This window comes from Astatotilapia calliptera, chromosome 5, assembly GCF_900246225.1.
Source record: "Astatotilapia calliptera chromosome 5, fAstCal1.2, whole genome shotgun sequence".
Classification (NCBI taxonomy): Eukaryota; Metazoa; Chordata; class Actinopteri; order Cichliformes; family Cichlidae; genus Astatotilapia; species Astatotilapia calliptera.
Genome location: NC_039306.1, coordinates 4,487,573 through 4,510,879, shown reverse-complemented (window position 1 = coordinate 4,510,879; position 23,307 = coordinate 4,487,573). Strand labels below are relative to the sequence as shown.

The 23,307-nt window shown below is 40.8% G+C and overlaps 1 protein-coding gene across 5 annotated transcripts in view; it reads left to right on the top strand.

Moving 5' to 3' along the window:
• The window catches only part of kif5ab (kinesin family member 5A, b), a 72,571-nt gene that overhangs the window by 31,247 nt on the left and 18,017 nt on the right, over positions 1-23,307 (top strand). For all 5 annotated transcript variants that reach the window (XM_026166767.1, XM_026166766.1, XM_026166765.1 and 2 more), the window contains exons 10-17: positions 2,600-2,748; positions 5,247-5,395; positions 8,801-9,027; positions 11,729-11,797; positions 12,912-13,118; positions 17,082-17,228; positions 18,727-18,915; positions 19,562-19,679. In XM_026166767.1, coding sequence (XP_026022552.1) covers positions 2,600-2,748; positions 5,247-5,395; positions 8,801-9,027; positions 11,729-11,797; positions 12,912-13,118; positions 17,082-17,228; positions 18,727-18,915; positions 19,562-19,679 — 1,255 coding nt within the window. The remainder of the gene's footprint in view (positions 1-2,599; positions 2,749-5,246; positions 5,396-8,800; positions 9,028-11,728; positions 11,798-12,911; positions 13,119-17,081; positions 17,229-18,726; positions 18,916-19,561; positions 19,680-23,307) is intronic.

The following is a 23,307-nucleotide window of genomic DNA, read 5'->3' as shown; positions in this document are numbered from 1 at the left end:
AAATTACACACTACAATAAATCTGCTGTGTGTATCTGAAGATAGCTCTACAGGGTGGGCCATTTATATGGATACACCGTAATAACATGGGAATGGTTGGTGATATTAAAGTCCTGTTTGTGGCACATTAGTATATGTGAGGGGGCAAACTCCTCAAGATGGGTGGTGACCATGGTGGCCATTTAGAAGTCGGCCATCTTGGATACAACTTTTGTTTTTTCAATAGGAAGAGGGCCATGTGACACATCAAACTTATTGGTAATGTCACAAGAAAAACAATGGTGTGCTTGGTTTCAACGTAACTTTATTCTTTCATGAGTTATTTACAAGTTTGCCTTTGTTCACAGCCATTGACATGTCGAAGAGGTTAACACGTGAGGAGCAGATCGAAATTGTGTTGATATCTGGTGAACGCAGTAACCGGGTCATTGCAGCAGATTTCAATGCAAGACACCCTACGAGACCACCCATCTCCCATGCCGCAGTTAGCAAACTGCTTGCTAAGTTTCGTGAAACTGGTTCAGTGTTGGATTTGCCAAAATGTGGACGCAAGAAAACTGTCACTAATGAAGAAACATCAGTGGCTGTCCTAGCTTCATTCAGCAACACAGCGTAGCACTCGCCGCATGTCCCTGGAGAGTGGCATTAGTCGAACATCCCTTCGGCGGATATTAGCTACTCACAAATGGCACCCTTACAAACTCCAGCTACTGCAGCATCTCAGCGAGGATGACCCAGATCGGCGCACAGAATTTGCAGAATGGGCAAAACAAAAATTGGAACAGGACCCTCAGTTCACGCAGAAGATTTTGTTCAGTGATGAGGCAAACTTTTATGTGAATGGTGAAGTTAACAAACAAAATAACAGCTATTGGTCTGACACTAACCCACATTGGATGGATCCCTTCAAGACTGTTGGAACAACAAAAGCGATGGTTTGGTGTGGTATATGGGGAACAACGATAGTGGGTCCATTCTTCATCAAAGGAAACCTCAAGGCCACTGAATATTTGAAATTGCTACATGATGATGTGTTTCCTCTTTATGCACTGAAGCTGGCACATTCCCTAAGTTTTTCCAGCAAGATGGTGCACCACCACATTATGGGTGCCAGGTCCGAGCATTCCTAGATGAACAGTTTCCTGGAAAGTGGATTGGTCGTCGTGGGCCAGTTGAATGGCCCCCAAGGTCTCCCGATCTGACCCCCTTAGACTTTTATCTTTGGGGTCATCTGAAGCTAATTGTCTATGGTGTGAAGATACGAGATGTGCAGCACCTGAAACTACGGATACTGGAGCCTGTGCTGGCATTTCTCCTGCGGTGTTGCTATCAGTGTGTGAAGAGTGGGAGAAGAGGGTTGCATTGACAATGCAACACAATGGGCAGCACACTGAACACATTTTATAAGTGGTCAGAAACTTGTAAATAACTCATGAAAGAATAAAGTTACGTTGAAACCAAGCACACCATTGTTTTTCTTGTGACATTACCAATAAGTTTGATGTGTCACATGGCCCTCTTCCTATTGAAAAAACAAAAGTTGTAGCCAAGATGGCCGACTTCTAAATGGCCACCATGGTCACCGCCCATCTTGAGGAGTTTGCCCCTCACATATACTAATGTGCCACAAACAGGACTTTAATATCACCAACCATTCCCATGTTATTATGGTGTATCCATATAAATGGCCCACCCTGTACATCCAATATAAAGGAATAGCACGCTTTGACATTTTAGGAAAAGCATTAGTTAGATTAGCAGTTTTGTATTCATACTGCAAATACTATCAGCATCTGGCTAGCTAAGCTTGAGATTAAAACTAGGAACAAGCTGATATGGCTATGTCCAAATGGGTCATAAGCACAAGTTTTAGCGAAACCTATGTATTTATTATTATTGTGTCACTGCCACATTCTACTTTTTAAAGTACTCCCAAACCCCAGCTGTGTAACATGTGAGATGCAGTTACACTGAAGTATTTGCCGCTGGAAATCACAGCAGTGCACCTTGAATGAAATCCACACTGTTGTCTTGCAGCTGGGTTGGATGAATGCTTGTAGAAACATGCTAGCTTGTTAGCAGATATCCGTCCCTCCTCACCCATAATTCCCACCGCTGCTACAGCTGGTAATACAATCCAGTCTACCCACTCCTTTAAAGCTCTGTCGTTATAATTAAAAAAACTCCCCGTCTTGTGTTATTATACGCCTCTGAAGGCTTTAAAGAAACAAGCTGAAAAGGCTTAGGGAACTCTTGGTAAACTTAAAGGAAAGGCTCTCAGGCTGTAAATGCCTCAGAAATCTGTTAGAAATGCTGCTGCTATTCAGTCTTCTGAGCAAGGACAAAGTCTTTTTGAAAACATTTCAAGTGTTAAAAAGGTTATACTGTCAATTATCTACCAGAGAGAGAGAGAAATCACCTTTTCCTTTGTTTTCTCCCGATGCAAACAACACATATTTTTAGTTTTTCAAAGACAGACGTCACGTCTGTCTTGCAGCAATTCAGTATTTCCTTCAGCTTTTCAATCCTCTCGTTTGTCTTTTTCACTGCCCGTTGCTATCTTTAATCCTCTTTCTTCACTTCTTTTTATCTCTTTGTAGAAATCCCATGTGCCATACCGTGACAGTAAAATGACTCGCATCCTACAGGACTCGCTGGGCGGGAACTGCCGCACCACCATGTTTATCTGTTGCTCTCCCTCTAGCTACAACGATACAGAGACCAAATCCACCTTGATGTTTGGCCAACGGTAACGTTCTTCCATGCTAAGTAGCCATGAACGTCTGCGCTGCGAAACACAGCACACATTTGCGTCTCTCTCAGCTGCAGTCGCGGGGATGTTTTTGCTGAAATGTGCTCACCTCAGATATGCTGTTCACATATTACTTCATCTAACTTTTCCTTTGACGAAGTTGCTTTAGAAGCAGGCTATTTTTTTGTAGTTTGGGTCTTGTTTGTTCAAAATCTGTTTTACCCCACTCTTCAGATAGGTAAGCTGCATTCATGGAGTCTGATTTGGTTTGCTTGCCAGATTTCCTCTCTTTACTTGCTGTCGACTTAAAAAAAAAACCACAGATTGAAAAGAAAGATCCTGAAAAGGCTTTTTTGTGGACATCCAGCCTTTCCCCCCTACCAATGAATTGAGACTGACATTGGAGTGTTGGTTGAAATAAATAATGTATTACAGAGTAAAGGCAGTTAGAGAATTCACAATGGATGTTTGAATGTAAAGATTTGGTCTCTTTTCTCTTTTGTCAGAAGCACTAGCTGTACAGTGCCAACAATGATCTATTTTAAAGATTAATAGAATGTATAAGAAATACTGTAAAACGACATTAAATACATCTGCCCTGTAGAATTCAGCATATTTTGTCAGAAAAGCCTTTGAATGGACATAAAAGTCAACAGTATTAGGTCTGCAATCCTAGCTTAAGCTCATTATTGTTGTTATTGTTGTTTCATTCATTATTAAAAGTACAGGTTTTATGGGTGGACTGTGTATTTATGCAGAGCATAAATAAGTCATGACCACTTTGTTCAGCATTCAGAACATATGCCACCTGATGTTTGATTTTCAGCATTTCCCTATCCAAACAACATGTTATCTATATTCTGATGTGATGAGACTCTGGATAACACCGTTTGTCTGACTAATGTCAGGGAATAATTGAATACAGACAGTGTTTTCTCACTGAAGTGTGAAATGAAGGGAAAGCCACTGAGTGCTGCAGGTGTTTCAGTGTAACTGTTTCAGCTGTAAAACCACATATTTTTGTTGTATGGCACTGTGCAAAAGTCTTGAACCACCCTCTCATTTCTTCATATTTTCCTTCCAAGGAGCCAGACTTTCAGCATTTTTGTAAAAGTGATCTTGAACAATAGTTCTCTGGGTTTTCTGAAGGTCTTTCAAAGTTTTTCTTGGACATTTCCTATTTTTTAATCCAGTCCTTGAACTCGGTCATTTTCAGGGGAATGTTTTTTTAAGGGTTTTCCTTTTTTTTTTTTTTCAAGTGAAGTAAAAAAAGGAAATAGTAGGTCAAAAAAACCACCTACAGCAGATGACCAGTATCCAAAAGTAATGTCCTCAAGAAATGGGGAGGAAAAAAACTAGCAAAGATCTGACACAGGGCCTGAGAGAAGCATCTGGCCCTTCAGTTGATCTGTCCACTCTTCACCAAAACCTCATCAAAATAGTGTTAGTGTAAGGGCAGCTGTCATTTCTAAGGAAAGGAAACAGGGGGAAGAGGCTGATGTATGCCAAATTACAAAGAGCTGGACTAAAAACCAGTGGCAACAGGTCTAAAGGAGTGTTTTTTATGTATGTCAGTATTTCCAGTGGAGTGAGGTACAACAGTGAGTATCTACAGACATCTGTAAACACTCTGTCATGTGTTGGAGGTTAATTTCAGCGAGTGGTGTAGAGGATCTTACCGGTATTGATTAAATTATGAATGCAGAAAAGTGCCATCAGATTTTGATCCACCATGCAGTGCCACCTGGAAAGCATCTGATTAGCAGCACCTTCATTTTTCAGCATGGCAATGATTCCAAACACACTGCCAGTGCAGTACAAGTATACCTGTGGAAAACTATCAGTCATGGACTGGCCTCCCCAGAGCCCGGACCTCAACATTACTGAAGCAATGTGGGATCATCTCGGCAGAGAATGGAACAAAAAGCAGAAACATCCAAAGTAGAGCTTTGGGATGTCCTTCAAAAAGCCCGGAGAACTATTTCTGAAGACTACTTGAAGGAATTACGAGAGCTGCCTCGAAGACGTCAAAGCAAATACTGACCTTCAAGTTCATTAATTAAACAAACATAATTGTTTGTTTGCAGTGATTATGTTTCAGTCACTACAAAAACAAAATCTAAAGCAAGACTTTTTTGTGAATTATTTATCCTCCCATAAATACTCTACCTTATATGATAAGTGCTGTATATTTGATGTGAATATGCTTCAGGGGGGTTGATACATTTTTATATTTTAAATTCCTTCCTCTTCATCATATCCCTTTTAACCAAAGTTGGAAGAAACCCAATTTGCATACCAGTTAATGAGATGGAAACATATTTTCATCAAGCAGCTGCGACTGGAAACTGTTTTGACAGTTTCTCTGTTCTCTTCTGTTGTCTTGCACTTTCCTTTTTCCTCTCTCTCTTATCTATATATTTCCCTCTTACCCTCCCCTCATACTGTTTCCTTTCCTTTCTGTCTTCCCTCCCTCACTGTATCCCTCCAATTAGAGCCAAGACCATTAGGAATACTGTATCGGTGAACCTGGAGCTCACAGCAGAGCAGTGGAAGAAGAAGTATGAAAAGGAGAAGGAAAAGAACAGGTCAATGAAGGAGACTATTCAAAGACTCGAGGCAGAGCTGAATTGCTGGAGGAACGGTAATACTTGCACTGATATAAAAAACACTTAACATCATCTTCCCCCAAGAGACGGTAAAAATAGTTGCCTGTGCATTTTGAGTTTATCAGTGAGAACCATGAAATGCATATATTTTCAACTGCGCTAATGCCAGGGACTGTGTGGGGATGTTTGCTGGTTGAGCCTCTTTGTTTGAGACTAGTGAACGGATTGCGCTGAACATGTTCATGGTCTCAAGAGAATTAATTACTTTCCCACTAATATCAGTTGCAGTTTGTGTTTAGTTCTAATTAGCAAATGTTAGTATTATAAAAGGTGAAAATAGGATGGTAGAAATGTAATAAAACATGCAAAGCGCCAGCGCGGTGAGCATTTAGCTCAAAGCATCACAGAACTGCAAGCGTGGCTGCAGACGTCTTAAATTACTCCTATAAAAGAAACAAAAAAAGTGAAAATTGAGTGCTGGTTTAAGCAAATGATTGTAGATCTTGATCTTTAATCTTTTTTTTTAAAGATTAACTGCCTGCCATACAGTAAAAAGAACGATGGTGTTAAAAGATGAAAAGCTTGTGCTCGAGAGAGATGATACTCCGGCCCAGAAAACACTACTTTTCTGAAAAGAAGAGCCACTGCAGTGCATGTCCTTATCCCAGTCCCTTTTCATGCATGGAGGAGTATTCACTGACAGGAATGAAAATTTCACCAGCCCGCAGGCTTTATTTTGCAGTCTACGCAAGTGCAGATTTAACCTCATTTGATATCATCTGAATACCTGCCAGGGCAGATATGGGACAAGGGGAGCCAAACAAACGTGCTGGACTTGTGCCCAAAACGCTTAAAAATCCCTCCTTGGTTATTTTTATTCCATATTATTCAGAATTTTACACTTTGCATAATTGGATTCCCCCTGCACTGTATTGAAGGCAAGACATGATTCAGGCCTTATGATTTATGAAACCTTATGCATTAGTAATCTTCACAGAAGCGAGAGCTAATCACATCTACAGAAAAGTCATAACTTACACTGGTCTTCTCACATGTCACGCACTCACTCATAACTGTTTCAGTTTGCAGACAAAAAAACACAAGTATACGAAGCATCGTAGGCACACGCTTTTCCTGTTAATTACACTTGCACATGCGTCTCTTTTGTTAGACGAGGTCTTTTCAAATGTCAGCGCTCTCAGTGCTAGCGATCGGTTGACATTCAACTTGTGTAATGAATCTTTTCCGATGTTTTTCTCCTAAAGATCATTCCCTCGGAGCCTGACCTGAATTTTAAAAATGTTGCAACAAGGATTTATCGATCACCTCTTAGTGAAAATAATTTCTTTCATTCCTTCACCCCATTCTCCTTCACACACATAATCTTTTCCTCGACTGTCTTCCAGTCTCCCACGCAATTCAGTGCTTTTAATTTCCTAATTAATCATTTTGACAACATCGTCGCGCTCACTCCCCCCTCACTGCCCCCCATGTTGTTACCCACCTCAGGGCAGGAGCTCCTTGAGAAAGATGCTATTGACCTCCATCTTGTCCCGCATGCCCACAGACAGGAACGCTTGTCTCACACAATAAATTTCATTCAATTGCAGAGCAGGAACTCCTGTGGTGTTCAGTAGAGAGACACACACATGCAGGTCTTTGTCACATTTAATTTTGTGGCTACTTTTATTGATTAGTACACCGTCAAGTCAACAGGTGGAGCTCAAAGTGTCAGCTGGGTACATTGTGAGATTACTTTGAGCATATTAGAGTTAGAATCACTCCAGTTCTTTATTTAATCACTCCTCTACTTTAGAGCTACCTATCGTGCTTTTAATTAGTCAGATGAGTGCTGTAGTGAAGCCTTGCAGAGGCAGACGTAGTTAGCTTCTGAAATCAGTCAGCAGTAACAAAGTCTCTTCTTTCAACTGCATCAAGATGTTTACACATACATGTCGGAGAAAAGTGGTCACTGCAACACAGAATCTGCAATCTAGTTCAAAAGGAACTCATTCTTTCTTAATTTATGTCTGTTTTTTAACCCTAAAAAATACAAGCACTGGACACTTTACTAGGTACACCCCTCCCCTTTTGCCTTGAGATGACTTAATTATTCATTGCATAGATTCTACAAGTTGCTCGAATCATTCATCAAAGGTTTTGGTCCATATTGACATGATGTCGTCACACACTTGGTGCAGGTTTGGCAGCTGCACATACATGATGTGAATCTCTCGTTCCACTACCTCTTAAAGGTGCTCTGTCGGATCGAGATCTGGCAAATGTGGAGGTCAATTGAGCATAGTGAACTCATTGTGATGTCCAAGAAGTCAGTTTGTGACACGGTACATTATTCTGCTGGAAGCATCCATCAGATGATCGATGCACCGTGGTCATAAAGGGTCAGCAACAATACTCAGGTAGGCTCTGAATGATGCTCAATTTGTAGTAGGCGAAAAATATCCGACCATATCACCACGACCAGCCTGAACTGTTGATACAAGACAGGATGGATTCATGCCTTCATGTTGTTTCCACCATTTCTGACCCTACCGTCTATCACGCTCGTCGGACTGCCAATGTTTTTCCAATCTTCTACTTAAGCCTGTGTAAACTGTAACCTCGGTTTCCTGCAGTGGTGTGGTCTTCTGCTGCTGTAGCTCATCTGCTTCGAGGTTCAAATGCTCTTCTGCATAGTCTGGGATGCATGGGTGCATTTCCACATAGAGAACCTCTGCTTTCTTATTTTTCAGACCATCCAATGTGGGATGGAAAAATGCACTCTGAAAACACCCAGATTAGCCTGTTTGGCACCGACAACTCTACACTGAGATGCTGCTGTGTGATTGGCTGACTGAAAAACTGTGACAAAAAGCAGTTAAACAGGTGTACCTAACAAAGTGGACAGTGATTGTAATCACTGGACATACTTTACAGCTTTTCTGTCTTTCCATATAAAGTAAACTGTGTTCAGTAATTCATTATGTGACAGGATCATATCTAATAACATAAGAATCCCACTATTTGTTAAATGAACAGACTGAAGTCTTTCACCTAACCTTCTGCTCTCACTGTTTATAAAGACATGTCATAAACCTCTTAATACTTCCAATGGAGGGCACTAGGCTTGCAGGCAGACATTTTACCGTCCCCTCCACGAGGTGTAGAGTTTGCGTAATTATTTCTCTCACAAGCCAACTGACACTTTGATAATATGTCTGTTGTGTATATATTGTATTTTGCACTGCTGTTCAATCAGATTATATGGTAAAGAACACTCATTTTTGGCACACTGCATGCATTGTGCTTAGGGGCACTTACTAAACTAAGGATTAACCTTCTAATCACATTTTATGCATTAATCCTTACAGTAGGATTTGCAGGAGAGATAAGAGCAGCACATTTTCAAAACCTGAGAAAAAATCTTCCCTTGTGTATAGGTGAGGATGCTGCTGTGCCGGGGCAGCTGTGTGAAGGATCTGAGGATGCCCCCCTGGTTCTTCCAGAATCTGAGGAGTCAGTTCTTGACGTATGCAGCCCCTGCACTCCTTGCACCCCCTGCACCCCCTGCTCTATTGCCTCCTCCATTGTGGTTCATATCTCTGAGGAGGAGAGGCAAAAGTACGAGGAGGAGATTCGCAAGCTCTACAAACAGCTAGACGATAAGGTAATGAACGAACAGTGCACGAGGATGGTTTGTGCACGGACGTAGAGCTCCTCACACACCACGGCTGCGTTTTCTGTAATGTTATGCACACATTAATTCAAAGACTGTGTCATGCATACATTATTTATGTTAATGAGTTCAGGATCATACACATAGTAGTGAGTAATGTAGCAAACACAGAGGAAGTAGTAACTCTGAAAAGTGTTAAAGCTTTAAATTATTTAAGACTTCTGCGTACACACGCGGTTTTATAATGTGTCATTTTACTTTTTCATTACTAGATTTTTCCTTTAAATATGCAGAAGCATATACTGACATGTTTTCCTGTACATGCCCTGCTGTGTGAATGCACACACTGCCCTGTGTATTCATGTATCCCTGGGGATGCATATATTTTATTTTGTCTCTGCTGATGTGGTACAGTTATAACAGACCTGATGCATGATATTCTATATGTTAAATGTATTCGTGGATACAAATGTATACATAGCAGATACCTGGGATTTTTCTTTTATTGCACTCAGTCGCGGTGTACCTCGGATGTCCCATCATCTCGCATGGCGTGTGCGAGCTGCTGCAGATCACTATGTGACATATATATATTATTGTTTTTCTCTGGTAGCACTGACCCCGCAGCTTCTGTAGAGCCAAGCATTAAAAATCCTCCTCCTCTTCTTATGACCCCGGCTCTTTAACCTTTTGGTTTTTTGGTGTTATAGTTTTGCATTATTGATCTGAGTATTTTTGAGTGTTTAGTTTGTGTTATAACTTAGTGTTAGGTCTCATTTCCTGTTTTATTTTGATAGTTGCTTGCCTCTAGTGTATTGTGTTTAGTTTTACTTCTCTTTCTGTCTTTAACTATTGTCACCTGCACCTGCTGTGTCCACTTTCCTAATTGCCCAAAAAGTGCTGTCTTACCCTGAGTCTTTGTCTCAGCATCTGTTAATGTTCTCTGCTTGTCTTCAGATAGTTTTTAGAGTTTGTTTAGTCTCCCAGTGGATTTTGTGCTTTTCATTAGCTGGAAAAAAAATCCAGCATTGTCACGGTTCGGCATGGCAAACCGTGGGAGGTGTGGGGAAGGAGGACCCAGGCGCGGTGCTCTATGTACAAACAGTGCGTTTATTTACAGTGTATGGTACAAACAACAATAAATCCCCGTGCTTTCCCTGACTCCCGTGTCGTGTCTCTCCGTGAATAGTCCGTGTCTCAGTGCTCTCCGCTCCCGTGTCTCAGCACCCCTCGTGCTGTCTGGCGCTCCACACTTCTCCTGGGGGACACAATAGACGCAGCCGTCAGGACACATATAACCGCGGGCATACACACACTAACTCAGTTCAACTGGATGACTAACGTGGAGTCTCATGGAATGATCCCGCGTCGGTGGGAGCTCCAAGACTCTCCTAAGTAGCTCCCCCGACGAGCCCTGATCAGCGGCAGGTGTGTAGCTTCGGGTGTGGCCAGTCCCCTAGCAGGGCCACACCCACCAGGCCTGAAGGCACCTGTAAACCAGTGTACATACACACCTGCACCCATATACACACACACACACACACACACACTCACATCTACAAGCATGGAGAAGAGCAGCAGCAACACCAAAAATACATATAATATCACCAGTCCATGACTGCCCAGGGATCCTGGGTCGCACAGACCCAGGGCCCTGACAAGCATGGTTTTGTTCTCCATCTCTGCATTTTGGTCTGCAAAGCACGATGTTTTCTTTAGATTATCAAACACCTGAAGAATCACAGATTACAGTATTAGTAGTTTCTACTGTTACCATTGGTAACATATTGGTAACATATGTAGTGTAACTAATACTGTCCTCCAGGATCTTGTTTCTGTGGCAAACAGCTTATATCTACAGTGTGTTTGTGTCTTTGTTGGACTTATTTTCTGGCTGCTAACAACAACCTGCTCAGGAGGAGAGCTCACCTCCTTGTTAGAGGGGAAGCTGTGGAGCCTCCGACCACAGTCAAACACCTTGGACTGCATATGTCCAATAACCTTACATGAACTACAAGTACTGCAGTATTATTAAGAAAGCTCATCAATGGCTGTTTGTTATGAGGAGCCTGAAGGCTGGCCTTGGAGCTTGCATATGCTCATCTGACTCATAATCTGCACATATAAGATAAAGTAATTACACGTCTGGCTTGTAACCTAGATGGAGCCTTGTCTCTGATCTCTACTTTTCTTTGCAGGTGTCTGAAGGTATGCAGTGTTCTTAGAATTAAAACATGCTCATTACTTTAGCCCGTATTTTTTTCCAGTGAGACAGAAATCAGGGCTTTGGGGCATTTTTCTTATTTAATTACTTTTTTAAAAGAAGACACCTCACCACCTCTGGGAATTAGAGAGAATGAAAGTTTAAGGCACTTTGATGGTCATTTATATATGGGCACTGGTCTCACTCTGACTTTTTTTATGCTGATGAAGCCACTCTCTTTCTTTTGTCGGGTTACTGATCGATCATTTTGCCCATATAATTGCTGATGCCGTTCCCTTTTTGTCATAAATCAGGCCTTCGTTTTCTAAAATGTGCGCACAGTGGCAGATCCAGTTATGGTGAAAAAAAGATGTATGGGTATCCGGTCCAACATGCAGCTGTCGTCTATTGTAAGTTTAAAGCGTATAGTTGTGAATGGAAACTGAACACATAATACGACTGTGGGTGTGTGTGTCTTTCCCACTAAAGGATGACGAGATCAACCACCAGAGCCAGATGGTGGAGAAGCTGAAGGAGCAGATGCTCGACCAGGAGGAGGTAAAGGATCTTGGTTTTATTTCCTTTCATCAGTTTGGTTAAACAGCTCACGGTGGGCTGCAGTGTCTTTGAATGTGGAAATGAAAACTGCACTGTGAATAGAAGTCAGCTGTGAGACATTTATTATCCTGCCCGTGAGATTACTGACAGAAAAAATCCTTTCAGGTGCCAAAAAGCACTTGAAGAAATTAAACTGTCATTGTTTAATTGTGAGTGTATCACTGTTGCTGTGTTCTACATGCTAGCAGTGGTTTAATCTAGAATAGAATTAAGTGGCTGAACAGCGCAGAAAAGAATCGATGAAAAGACTGAAGAATGACTGAAGCTTGTTAAGTATTCGTTTTAGAAATTGCTCCCTAACTTTTACACGGGGAACGATTGTTGTTTTTTTTGCTGACATGACTGAACACTGCTGCTGACAAATAAACATGCTCTCTAGGGATTTGATCTATAATTGTCACTTTATCACATAAATATCTGCTGCAAGTAAGTAAATCAGTACTTGTAGGAAGAACAGCAATTAAAAGACTCCATTAAAACCCAATTAAGAGACGTATTTGCAGCGTGTTTTCATAGGAGAGGCTAAACTGTTGAGGAAGAGAACCTAAAAAAGGCTTTGCGATGAAAAGGACTTAATTCATTCAATCATTTCCCAAATGGTCCTGCTGCGGGCTGAACTGACACAGTCCTAACTACCCAACCGTGGTTTGTTTATAGTAACGCAAAGTTACATTCATTTATCTAAATAAAAGCCGTATGCTGCAGTGCAAATATGCCGGCACTCCAAGCGGAGAACATCTACATTTAATGGCTTCCATTCAGTGAAATGACCCACAGTGGGCTGCAGCAGTGCAGCAAACAGCATGGTGGCACAAAAGCCATCTCTCAATCTTTAAATTATTCTTTTGTACAGTTGCTTGAATATTGTGTGACAGGGTTTGTGCAGACATTTAGCTCTTTATGCCAGAAAACAGGATAACTCTGTTAAGACCCAGCAGCTCTGCTCTGTAAATAATGAAGCGAGCGCTCAGCAGGGAAGTTTCACCGTTCCACTTTTAAAATAGTTTTTTCTCTATTTACAGTTTGCAATAAGTCGAATGTCTTTGCCCCTCAGCTTCTCGCATCGTCCAGAGGTGACAGTGAGAAGGTGCAGTCGGAGCTCGGCAGGCTGCAGGCCGAGAATGAATCCGCAAAGGCCGAAGTAAAAGAGGTTCTTCAGGCCCTGGAGGAGCTGGCGGTCAACTATGACCAGAAAAGCTTAGAAGTCGAGGAGAAGAGCATGCAGAACAAGCTCCTGGCTGAGGAGCTTTCAAAGAAAATGGTGGGTCTGACTTCCAGGAAGCTTTTTGAATAAATCTTTTAGCAACAAAGTTCTGTGGCTAAAATAAAGAAATAGATCATGGACAGATGTTGTGCTTTGGTGTGTTTACAAGGAAGCAAACTGCAAAAAAAAAGTAGAAAAGGAACTCTCTGTAATAAAATCATTTCTTCATTTAAGCCTCCATCTTACAATATGCTGAGCTACTGGTTCAAAATGCAATTAGTGAGATAAGTAAAATTAAAGCTGCATGTAACGAAGATAAGGAGAAAATTCTGATGAATGGTGCCACCAGTGCTCATGGTGGCAGTGCGCCCCAGGGTGGCTGTGGCTACAACGTAGCTTGCCATCACCAGTGTGTGTGAATGTGTGTGTGAATGGGTGAATGACTGGATATGTAAAGCGCTTTGGGGTCCTTAGGGACTAGTAAAGCGCTATATAAACACAGGCCATTTACCATTTACCATGAAGATAACAAAGAAAAAGTGAAGTATTGGGATTTCTTTTGTTTTCTTTCTCTTTTTTTTGCTGGTTCAATGTCGTGCACTATGACTCTCCACAGAGAGCACAGCTCTGACTTTGCTTGATTAAATGTATTTTTCACAGAAAAGACATCCAGCCTTTCTGGATCGAGACCTTCCAGTGACTGTGTTTTCAGTAGTCATGGTCTGAAAAAGTCTTGCTTTTGTGTGATGGGAGCTTTCTGTTTTTACGTTTTTTTCTCTCTTCTCACTGGTTGGATGTGGGTGGGGTTCAGCCACACATAATGTCTCATATTTCTATGAACCCGTCAGATAGGTAGGCTATTTTTTCACTCTGAGTCAAACCACACCTACACAGTCCTGCTGAAGAAGCGACATTGACTGTTAAACTGCTAATAAATATACATAAAGACAGAGAAGGAGAAACAACATTTGTAGCACATTAGCATCTCTTCATTGGATTCCTGTTAAACTGAACTACACTCTCGTACAAGGTCTTGAATAATCAGACACCATCTTATTTTAAAACCCTCATGGTACCATTTCACACCAGTAGATTCTCTCACTTTCAGACTGGTTTACTTGTTGTTCCAGGAGTATTTAAAAGTAGAATGTGAGGCAGACCCTTCAGATTTGTAACCAACTACCAGTTTAGATTCAGGAGTGTTGGAGACAGACTCCATCTCTACTTTTAAGATTAGGCTTCAAACTTTCCTTTTTGCTAAAGCATATAGTTAGGCCTGGATCAGGTGACCCTGGATCCTCCCTTAGTTACGCTGCAATAGGTGTAGACTGCTGGGGGATTCCCATGATGCACTGAGTGTTTTGTCTTCACTCACCATGTGCCTACACACCTCTCTGTATTTAATCTTTAGTTATTATTAATGTCTGTCTCTCCTCACCCCAACTGGGTTCTTCCTGTAAAAAAGGAAGTGTCTCCTTCCTGGTGCCAACTCTTGAGCCACGGGCGATCGTGGCTCAAGAGTTGGCAGTTTGTCTTGTAATCAGAAGGTTGCCGGTTCGAGCCCCGGCTCCGACACTCTCGGTTGTTGTGTCCTTGGGGAAGACACTTCACCCATTGCCTACTGGTGGTGGTCAGATGGTGCCAGTGTCTGTCAGTGCGCCCCAGGGCAGCTGTGGCTACAATATAGCTGCCATCACCAATGTGTGGAGGACTGAATGTAGTGTAAAGCGCTATACAAATACAGGCTATTTACCATTTACCATTCCCACTGTTGCTAAGTGCTTTGTCATAGTGGAGTCATCTGATTGTTGGAGTGTTATCTCTGTATCATTGTACGTCTTTATTTTACAATATAAACCACCTTCTGGGGACTATTGTTGTGATTTGACACTATATAAATATTTAAAATACTCTTACTCAAAGTAGCAATTTTCCCATAAATTTTGTAATGTTTACTGCCTTATTCTATATATATCTGATTATATTTACAATTTGGATAACTGTTAAAGTATTGCAGTAACTATCAAAGCCTGGTTGCAGTATATCCCTGATGCACACAACGTTGTCTGGTAGAAGAAAACTTACAGTGATAATTTACAGGCAGGTTTTTTCAGTTACATCGAGGGCTTTGAATAATTTCTTACCATATAGATGGATGTTTATTACCTATTAAATATTCAACAATACGTGTGTCATGTGGAAGTGTGCCTCACAGTTGAAAGAAAGTGTTACAGAGAGTTGAGCAGAATGAGTCGAGGAGATGAGCGTGCAGAACAAGCTCCTGGCTGAGGAGCTTTCAAAGAAAATGGTGGGTCTGACTTCCAGGAGGCTTTTTGAATAAATCTTTTAGCAACATAAAGCACATTATTTAAATAAGCCCAGCCTCTGTATTAATTGTCCTTCTGCAGCACAAATAAAGTGAATAATAGATAAAAGTCAAGAGGAGACCACTGGCAGAGCTGGTCAGAGCTTTGTGCAGTTCCTGACTTATTCAGTGATTTAAGTGACCATATTTGACCTTCTTATTAAATCCTCTTCAATATTTCATCAGTGTGTTTCAGTCTGCTGCACGTGTCCTTCTGTCTTTTCCTGTCTATCTCAGGAGCAGAAGCTGATTGAGCATCTGACAACAGAACCACCATTTAGACTGCTAAACCTGCCTGAAGCCCTCATTTCTCCTCAATAGCCTCTATAGCCTCTCCAGTCTGCTCTGCTCTGACCTGTCTGATCCTGCACAGAGAGTGTCTGAGACTTTGACAAGATATGAAACTAAATACAAATAAGATTTCAGTGCTGGTAAATGCAGGTGGTGCTATAAGAGAAAAGAAATCCCCTCATCAAAATCTTTTGGAAATGTTTCTCAGTCTTGAACTTTTAGGCACGTCGGTCTTTCCAGTTGTTACAGTAGAAATGGGAAAAGCTCTGGGAATACTGAAGCACATTCATCATGGCCGTCATCCCCGCAGCTGCCTTCATCTTTGTTTTTAGTGGGAACTTGTCGCTTCTTCTGCAGGTGTCCGTGCCATCGCTCACCATCACTGCCATTGATCGGCTACTTTAAACACCATAATTCATCCATCTGGCCATTGAAACCCATTTCTTATCAACATGATTAAGCCCATTCATCACGTCAATGAACCAACTCTATTCATCATCCCATGTTTTACTTGTTTATATAAGAATCAGTTTCAGCTCATTATTACCTTAGTTTATCTTAAGATGACATTGTGACATGAGAAGTGACCGGGAAGACTGTAACAGAGCTTGAAGTGAATCACAGAGATGAAGATGGAAGAGCTGATTAAGGAGTATTTAAGAAGGTGGCTAATGGTGCTTTGAAATGACTGATGAACTGGGGAGCAAGAACATAAAACGTGCCATGAAAAATTAGAATATTTCACTGGTGACAGATGAGCCACTCATAAAATGAAACCCCATAAACAAGTCGGTATGCTTTCAGATTTCTTCATTGGAACAACACCTTTATGGAAAGTCTTCCTCTTCTTCATCTCCTTCTTCTTCTACCTGTTCTTTCTTGTCATCATCATCTTCTTCATCTTGTTTAGGGTCATAGGTCATTCAGTCTACTACCCAACTCTTGGTCTCACATGTGTGAGTAGGAGAAATGTCTTTAATGTTATGTTGTCAAACCTGACTGAGATCAAATGGTTTCATTGTGCTGCAGCACATTTGCCCTCCAGCCCTGGTTAGAATCTGCTTGCTGTGCAGAATGGAAAATAATAAAGTAAACTCCACCGTGTACTCTCTCAGATGTTATTGAGCGCAGATGCCATCCACTCCTCTTCATGCAGTTTATTGATTTATAATTTGGTGGCTACTATGTTATGCTCCTGCAGCCATGTGTGTTTGCAGATTCAGGGAATCTAATCACCACTTCTCAGAGTCTGCCCTACACAATTTCTGTCTTTTTTCGTATTTGCATGTACCTTCTGGAGTTTCTCGCCTTAGCACAACGGCTCTCCCTAACACCTCTTATCTGCTTGACTCCGCCCTCCGCAGGCTCATCTCATGGCTTTAGAGGCAGAGCTGTCCCGTATCCAGGAAGTGAGCAGCCACCAAAGAAAACGCATTGCTGAGATTCTTAATGGGCTCATGAGGGACCTGAGTGAATTTAGCACGATCGTTGGAAACAAGGACATCAAGTTGGTGAGTGGTACAGACGTGGATAGAGTGCATTTTTGTGATGAAAGCGACAACTGTGGTGTAGGTAAAATGAGAAAGATGATTCTCATGTCAAAGCAAGAAAATATACAGCTAAATTTAAGTATCAGTGTAGAAAAGGAACTCAGAGAAATTCAAAAGAAGACCCGAAAGCACAAACAAAAGCAGGGTTTAGTGTTGAGCTTATTTAGACTTGTCGGAGTCTAGTCAAGCGCAAAGCCTGAGGACAACATAGTCCAAAGAAAAACAACTCAAAAAGCAGCCGCAGGAAACATGAGAGAAAACGCTGGCAGTAAATTTTGGAGATGAACACAGATGGACTGATGATGGCTAACAACGAGAAAAACCAGAGTAAAAATACCCCGAACATTGTGACCACTGACAGGTGAAGTGAATAACACTGATTATCTCTTCATCATGGCACCTGTTAGTGGGTGGGATATATTAAGGAACCAGGGAACATTTTGCTTTCAGAGATGATGTGTTAAGGGGGGGGGCTATTGTGAGGATATTAGCAAGTTGTGATGGTTAGACGACTGGGTCAGAGAGTCTCCCAAATTGCAACTCATGTGTGATGTTTCTGGTCTGCAGTGGTCAGTATCCATCAAAAGTGGTCCAAGTCGTGGGCGGCCAAGGCTTCCTGGTGCTGACCCATGTGGTCGAGTCCAACAGATGAGCTCAATTTGCTGAAAACATTAATGCTATTTATTTTTTTAAAAGTTAATGTTGATTCTGATAGATAGTCAGAATGTTATGCTTGATCGGTGCACATAAGTAATTAACCACATGAGAAATTAATGAGGGATGACCAAACAATCTCAAATGGCTGGAAGGAAATAAAGAAAGCAAGTAAAACCAAGAGAGACAGTAAATACCAACAAAGTGAAATGCAAAGCATCTTCTGGCATAAAGCCGTGACAAAGCGCTCTGGTAGATCTGCCAAAAAGGAGACAATTACATTTAAAAAAACTTACATATATATATGTGTGCGTGTGCATGTGTGTGCATATGAATATTTTCTGTTTGCTGATAAAGTGTCATTTTTCAGGCATTTCTCTTTAACTTGATTGGTTTGGCATCCATGTAAATTTATGCTCTGAATGAGCATTTAAAATAAATATCTGTGTTTATAGACGTGACTTAAATCAACAGCTTTACATTATTCAATATAGTCAGTATACCACTCGCATATGCAGAATGTCGTGTATGCACATCCGCTATCATCTGTAGTGCTTAGATTGATGTGTATACATTTTCCTCCACACTTCATTTCGGAGCTTCTGAGTTGCTACATCTGCTAAATGAGACCATTAACCTAATGGCTGTGCATACAAAATGCCAGAGTGTTTCTAAGATGCTTCCCTTTCCACTGATTTAACGCCCATGCTGTGTTTAAACAGTCCCCACTCAATCCTGATCAAGCATCTACTAGACTGATTTTTTCTTTTTATTTAACTGTCTCCTCGCACTCATTCGTCTCCAGCCTGTGGAGATCACCGGAGCGATCGAGGAAGAGTTCACAGTGGCTCGCCTCTACATTAATAAGATAAAGTCAGAGGTGAAGTCCATGGTGAAGCGCTGTCGCCACCTGGAGAACCTACAAACCGAGTGTCACCGCAAGATGGAGGAGACGGGCAGAGAACTGTCTTCATGTCACCTTCTCATTTCACAGGTAAGATTGCAAACTGACGGATAAATGTGTTGTTGTTGGGTACCAAATCGATTGAATTGAACTGAATTATTAAATCTAGATGAACTGTAGAAACTAAAATAAAATGATATGGGGGTACAAATGTTTGTTCATCTGGTACTAGACAGAAATACTGGTGATACTGATACTGAAACATTATCAATTAACACTTCAAAAGGCTCACCGGCTTGGGCAGGTGACCCATGTGTCTTAAAGCCCTGGTTTCAAATCTAGCCTGAGCCATTTGCTGCATGTCTTTTCCCAGTTTTCCTGCCATAATAAAGGCTGAAAAGCTTTAAAACACAGTGTAGCTACTCCCAACATCTTAACATGACCCAACTCTTTGTGGGGTGGATTTTTCTTTTTGCTTTGGACATTTTTAGTCTGCACAGGGTCATAATTCTCAAATAATTGCATGTTTTATATTCTGTGTTCATGTAGTGGCCTGAAGCCACGGTTCAAATTTCGCTAACTGTGGTATTTAAACTACACTCCCCGGTGACAAGAGATCATAAATATTCAGTGAACAAAAAGTAAAAGTGCATTTTATCCTTGATGTAAAGTGTCCTCGTGGGTAGAGGTCTTTGCTCGTCACTAAACTTTTTGCATATGATGTTCTGACTTTCAGCACGAAGTGAAGATTCGCTCTCTAACAGAGTACATGCAGAACGTGGAGCTGAGGAAGAGACAGCTGGAGGACAGCTATGATTCTCTGACTGCGGAGCTGGCTAAACTCCAAGCTCAAGGTACATTTGTTATAGCCCACACTAGTGAAGCAGCGCAAGTATCTAAGCTGGTACGTTTACTCTTTTCTGATTACTTTTTTTAAATAAAGCTCATTAGCCAAACATTTTTTTTTTCAAATAAACTTGATTTGCCTTTTTGAATTATCATATCGTTCAATCATACGTATTCAACCATGTGGAAGTACACTTTAGAAGTTGTGTTTTTAATGATTAGATATCACTGGTGTGGTGTGTAGTAGTACAGTTAATAATGTTTGTTTCAGTCACATCTGCTGACATTTGCATTTGTATGTTGAAGTATTGGGGAGATGAAGAGTCTCCTCTGATACCTCCATCTGGGTTTAAAGATGTATGCGTATGCAGGTTGTAGGTAAAAAGGTGTTTTTTGTAAATTACAGTCCATTTACTGTGAACTAAACTAGGAGAGGGCAGAGCACAGAACACGAACATGTAACATACGTGTCATTGGGGTTATTTTGTTTTACTTGAAACAAAGAGTTTTTAAGATATGAATTTGACTTGGATTATAAATCAGAAGTAAAACCTCTGAAATGTGTCTGGAGGTTGAAATAATTCTGTAGTAAAAAATGCTTCTTTAGTTGGAAATATTGGGCAAATTGGCACATTTCGAAATTTTGAAAATTCAAGTGGTTAACAGGATTTTTTGAAATTCATGGCTCTAGAGGGAAAACCAATTTTGACACTATCCACATTTGAAAGATTGTTTCAGTTTTCTGCTGCACTATACAGTGACTCCATCAATTTCCTTTAAATGCTTATCAAATTCAAAGTCGCTGAGGTGTTGGAGGTTCTCAGATTTCAGATAATAAGGTCAGCATTTTTACAAATGTGAGCCAAAGGATCAAGCTTTAAACTGTTTTTTCTACTGATGGTTACACCTGATGATGGTATGGTATGGTAATTTTGTGACCACATTGCTGCCTGTGAACACAGAAGCACCACCCACCTGTGGTTCCAACCTTCTGTTTGTTAGAGGCAGCCAGTCAGAAGAAAGTCAACTTGAAGGGAGCGTGGCCATAAGAGGAGATGAGGCAAACTCCTTATTTCAGACAGAGGTTGATCTAAGATAATATAGCGGTGATAATAACGACTATTTTAAACATGTTCAGTTGTGTGCATAAAAAACAATACAGAGTAAGAAATCAGCATAATAGGTAAGCATTTTACTCATTTTAGTTTAGTATATTAGAGTTGGTGATTGATCATGATCTAATGCAGTGGAGAAACACAGATTTTGATGATGATGAAAGTGACAATATAAACAGCAGCATCGTATTTTTGTCTGCACTAAAATGGTAATATAACTGGTCAGTGAGCAGCCACCATCTACAGAGATAAGTATCACTAAATACACTGCAAAAATTGGCTAAATATAAGGAAAAAATATGTAATTTGAGAAAATCCAGACTATAATCAAGTAAAATAATAAAATAACACTTGGTAAGATTTCTTGAAATGAGAAAAAAAATGTCTAAACTTTAGTCAAGTGAGAAATCTCTTAAAAGAAGTGTTGACACACTCATAACAAGTGCTTCATAAACCTTTGGCGTTGCTTCATTCTCACTTTGAGAGAATTGATCTTAGAACAAGAGCAACTGAACAAGATGCTTCTTCTGGTCAATAGTCTGTCATAGGGCTAACAAACACGATCAATTTAGAATCAGCAATTAACTTAACTTGAATAACTTTGGACTGTGGGGGGAGAACCCACAGGATACCAGCACCTTCATGCTGTTAGGGTTTGTACAACAAAAGTCTAAGTGTGTGAACTGTTACTGGGAGGGCTTGTAAAATGATTTCACAGCTAAAAAATGCTTTTAAGATACAGTGCTGTGATCGCAGCCATTCCCCAACTCTCTGTGAATGGTACTCATTGATCAAAGACCATTGATTAATGGGATTTCATCAGTGGTTGTTGATCAATGGTCATGAAAATGTGCATATTAATGATCGAGGAACTGACCTCACAGCCCAATGTTCATTCAGTGGTGCTAGCTTCAATCATTGTATTGTTTATAAAGTTGGGGAAACCTGCAGTCAGCTGACACTGAAGAAGTCACTTGGATGAGTAACGAAACTTTTCTCCCGCTGAAAACGCTACGTCCAGATAAACAGAATCAACCTTTTGGGACGTCTAAGATACAATATCATCTCAAATAGTGTCTTGGTGATATAAATGAGCCTAATATGCAGGGAAAGTAACTAGTTTTAGGGTTTATAAACTAAATAAGAAATAACAGACATATATTCTCAAAAGAAGATCTTATTCGTTGTGCTCTTGCTAGTATTTCACTCTCAAAACAAAATCAAAAAGACTTTTTGGGTGGATATAAGATTGTGAGACTTGGTCAGTTAGACAAGTTTTGGAGTCTAAGTGTACGAGCACATGTTGCTGAAATACTCGGTGGAGTTGAGAATTTGAGGCCAGTCAATATTAGTTCAATTTGGCAAGTGTAGTATGTGGGTACTCCTTTTTATAATAGATTGCTCTAGGCTCAAGTTAAAATGTTTTACCTACGAGAGCAAAATAGCAAACTGGGAGCAAAGATTTTAGTATTCATTCAGACTCTTTGGTGAAGAAAATTTCAATATGGTCCGACCAGAAAAATGACAGATTTACACTCAATAAATAGAGCCAAACACAAGTTTCCAGGAGTGAAGCCAATCTTTACTGTCAGCAAAACAGGTCTTTTCTCAATATAAACTCAAATGAAGTAAATGCAAGAGAGTTTTCTTCTAATAAATGCATATTTTTCATTAACAAATATCCTAAAGGGGTTAAAGTGATACGTGGTGACGCTGTCATTTCGGGACTGACTGCAAAGTAAGTAGATTAATCCACTACTGATGTGAAATGCCGGAGTTAAATATAATGTCAGTGCTCTGACTCAGTCAAGCCAAATAACGTCAGGACAAAGTAAATAGTGAGAAGACAGAAAATATGTTGCTGCATTTTAGTGTCTCTGGGCTAGAAATGGGAGGAAGTAGCTTCAGGTTGCTATCTTTAATAGAGCTTCAGTTGCTTCCAGAGGCCTTTTTGTCCTGTCAAGCAAAAGAAAAACAAGAACACAAAAAAGCTTAAGCTCCCAAACATTTCACAACACCAGCACTAATAGATTGATTTTACATTTGAAACTCGTGCAAGGTCCAGCTGTAGATACTCCCACAGTACACTGACGCAATTCCCAAATAAGGCCAAAGGCAGTGTAAGTCACTCTTCCCATGGAGTCTCACAGAATGGCATTAAATAACCAGTGGAATTAAGGGCAGGGAAATCAATTTTAGTCCTGCTCAGCAGTCGAGTCAGACGGTCCTCAAGCCATAACACAAGCAGATTAACACAAAGTGCTGCAGGTCATGTTGATCGCACGGTGTGGTCTGAGGTAGAGCGCTCGGTAATTTCATCATCAGACACCAGGAACAGCAGTGAGTCAATATCAGATCTGCATGACACAATAGATGTCATTTGCAGATAGATATTATCACACCCGAGACATCACTTAGATCACGCTGCCTTCGCTGTCAACATGAAGTGGTGATACTGCTGTGCTGTCAAAGTCAGGTCACCATCATCAACATCTGTGCGCGCCGCTTTTATCTGCTCCTC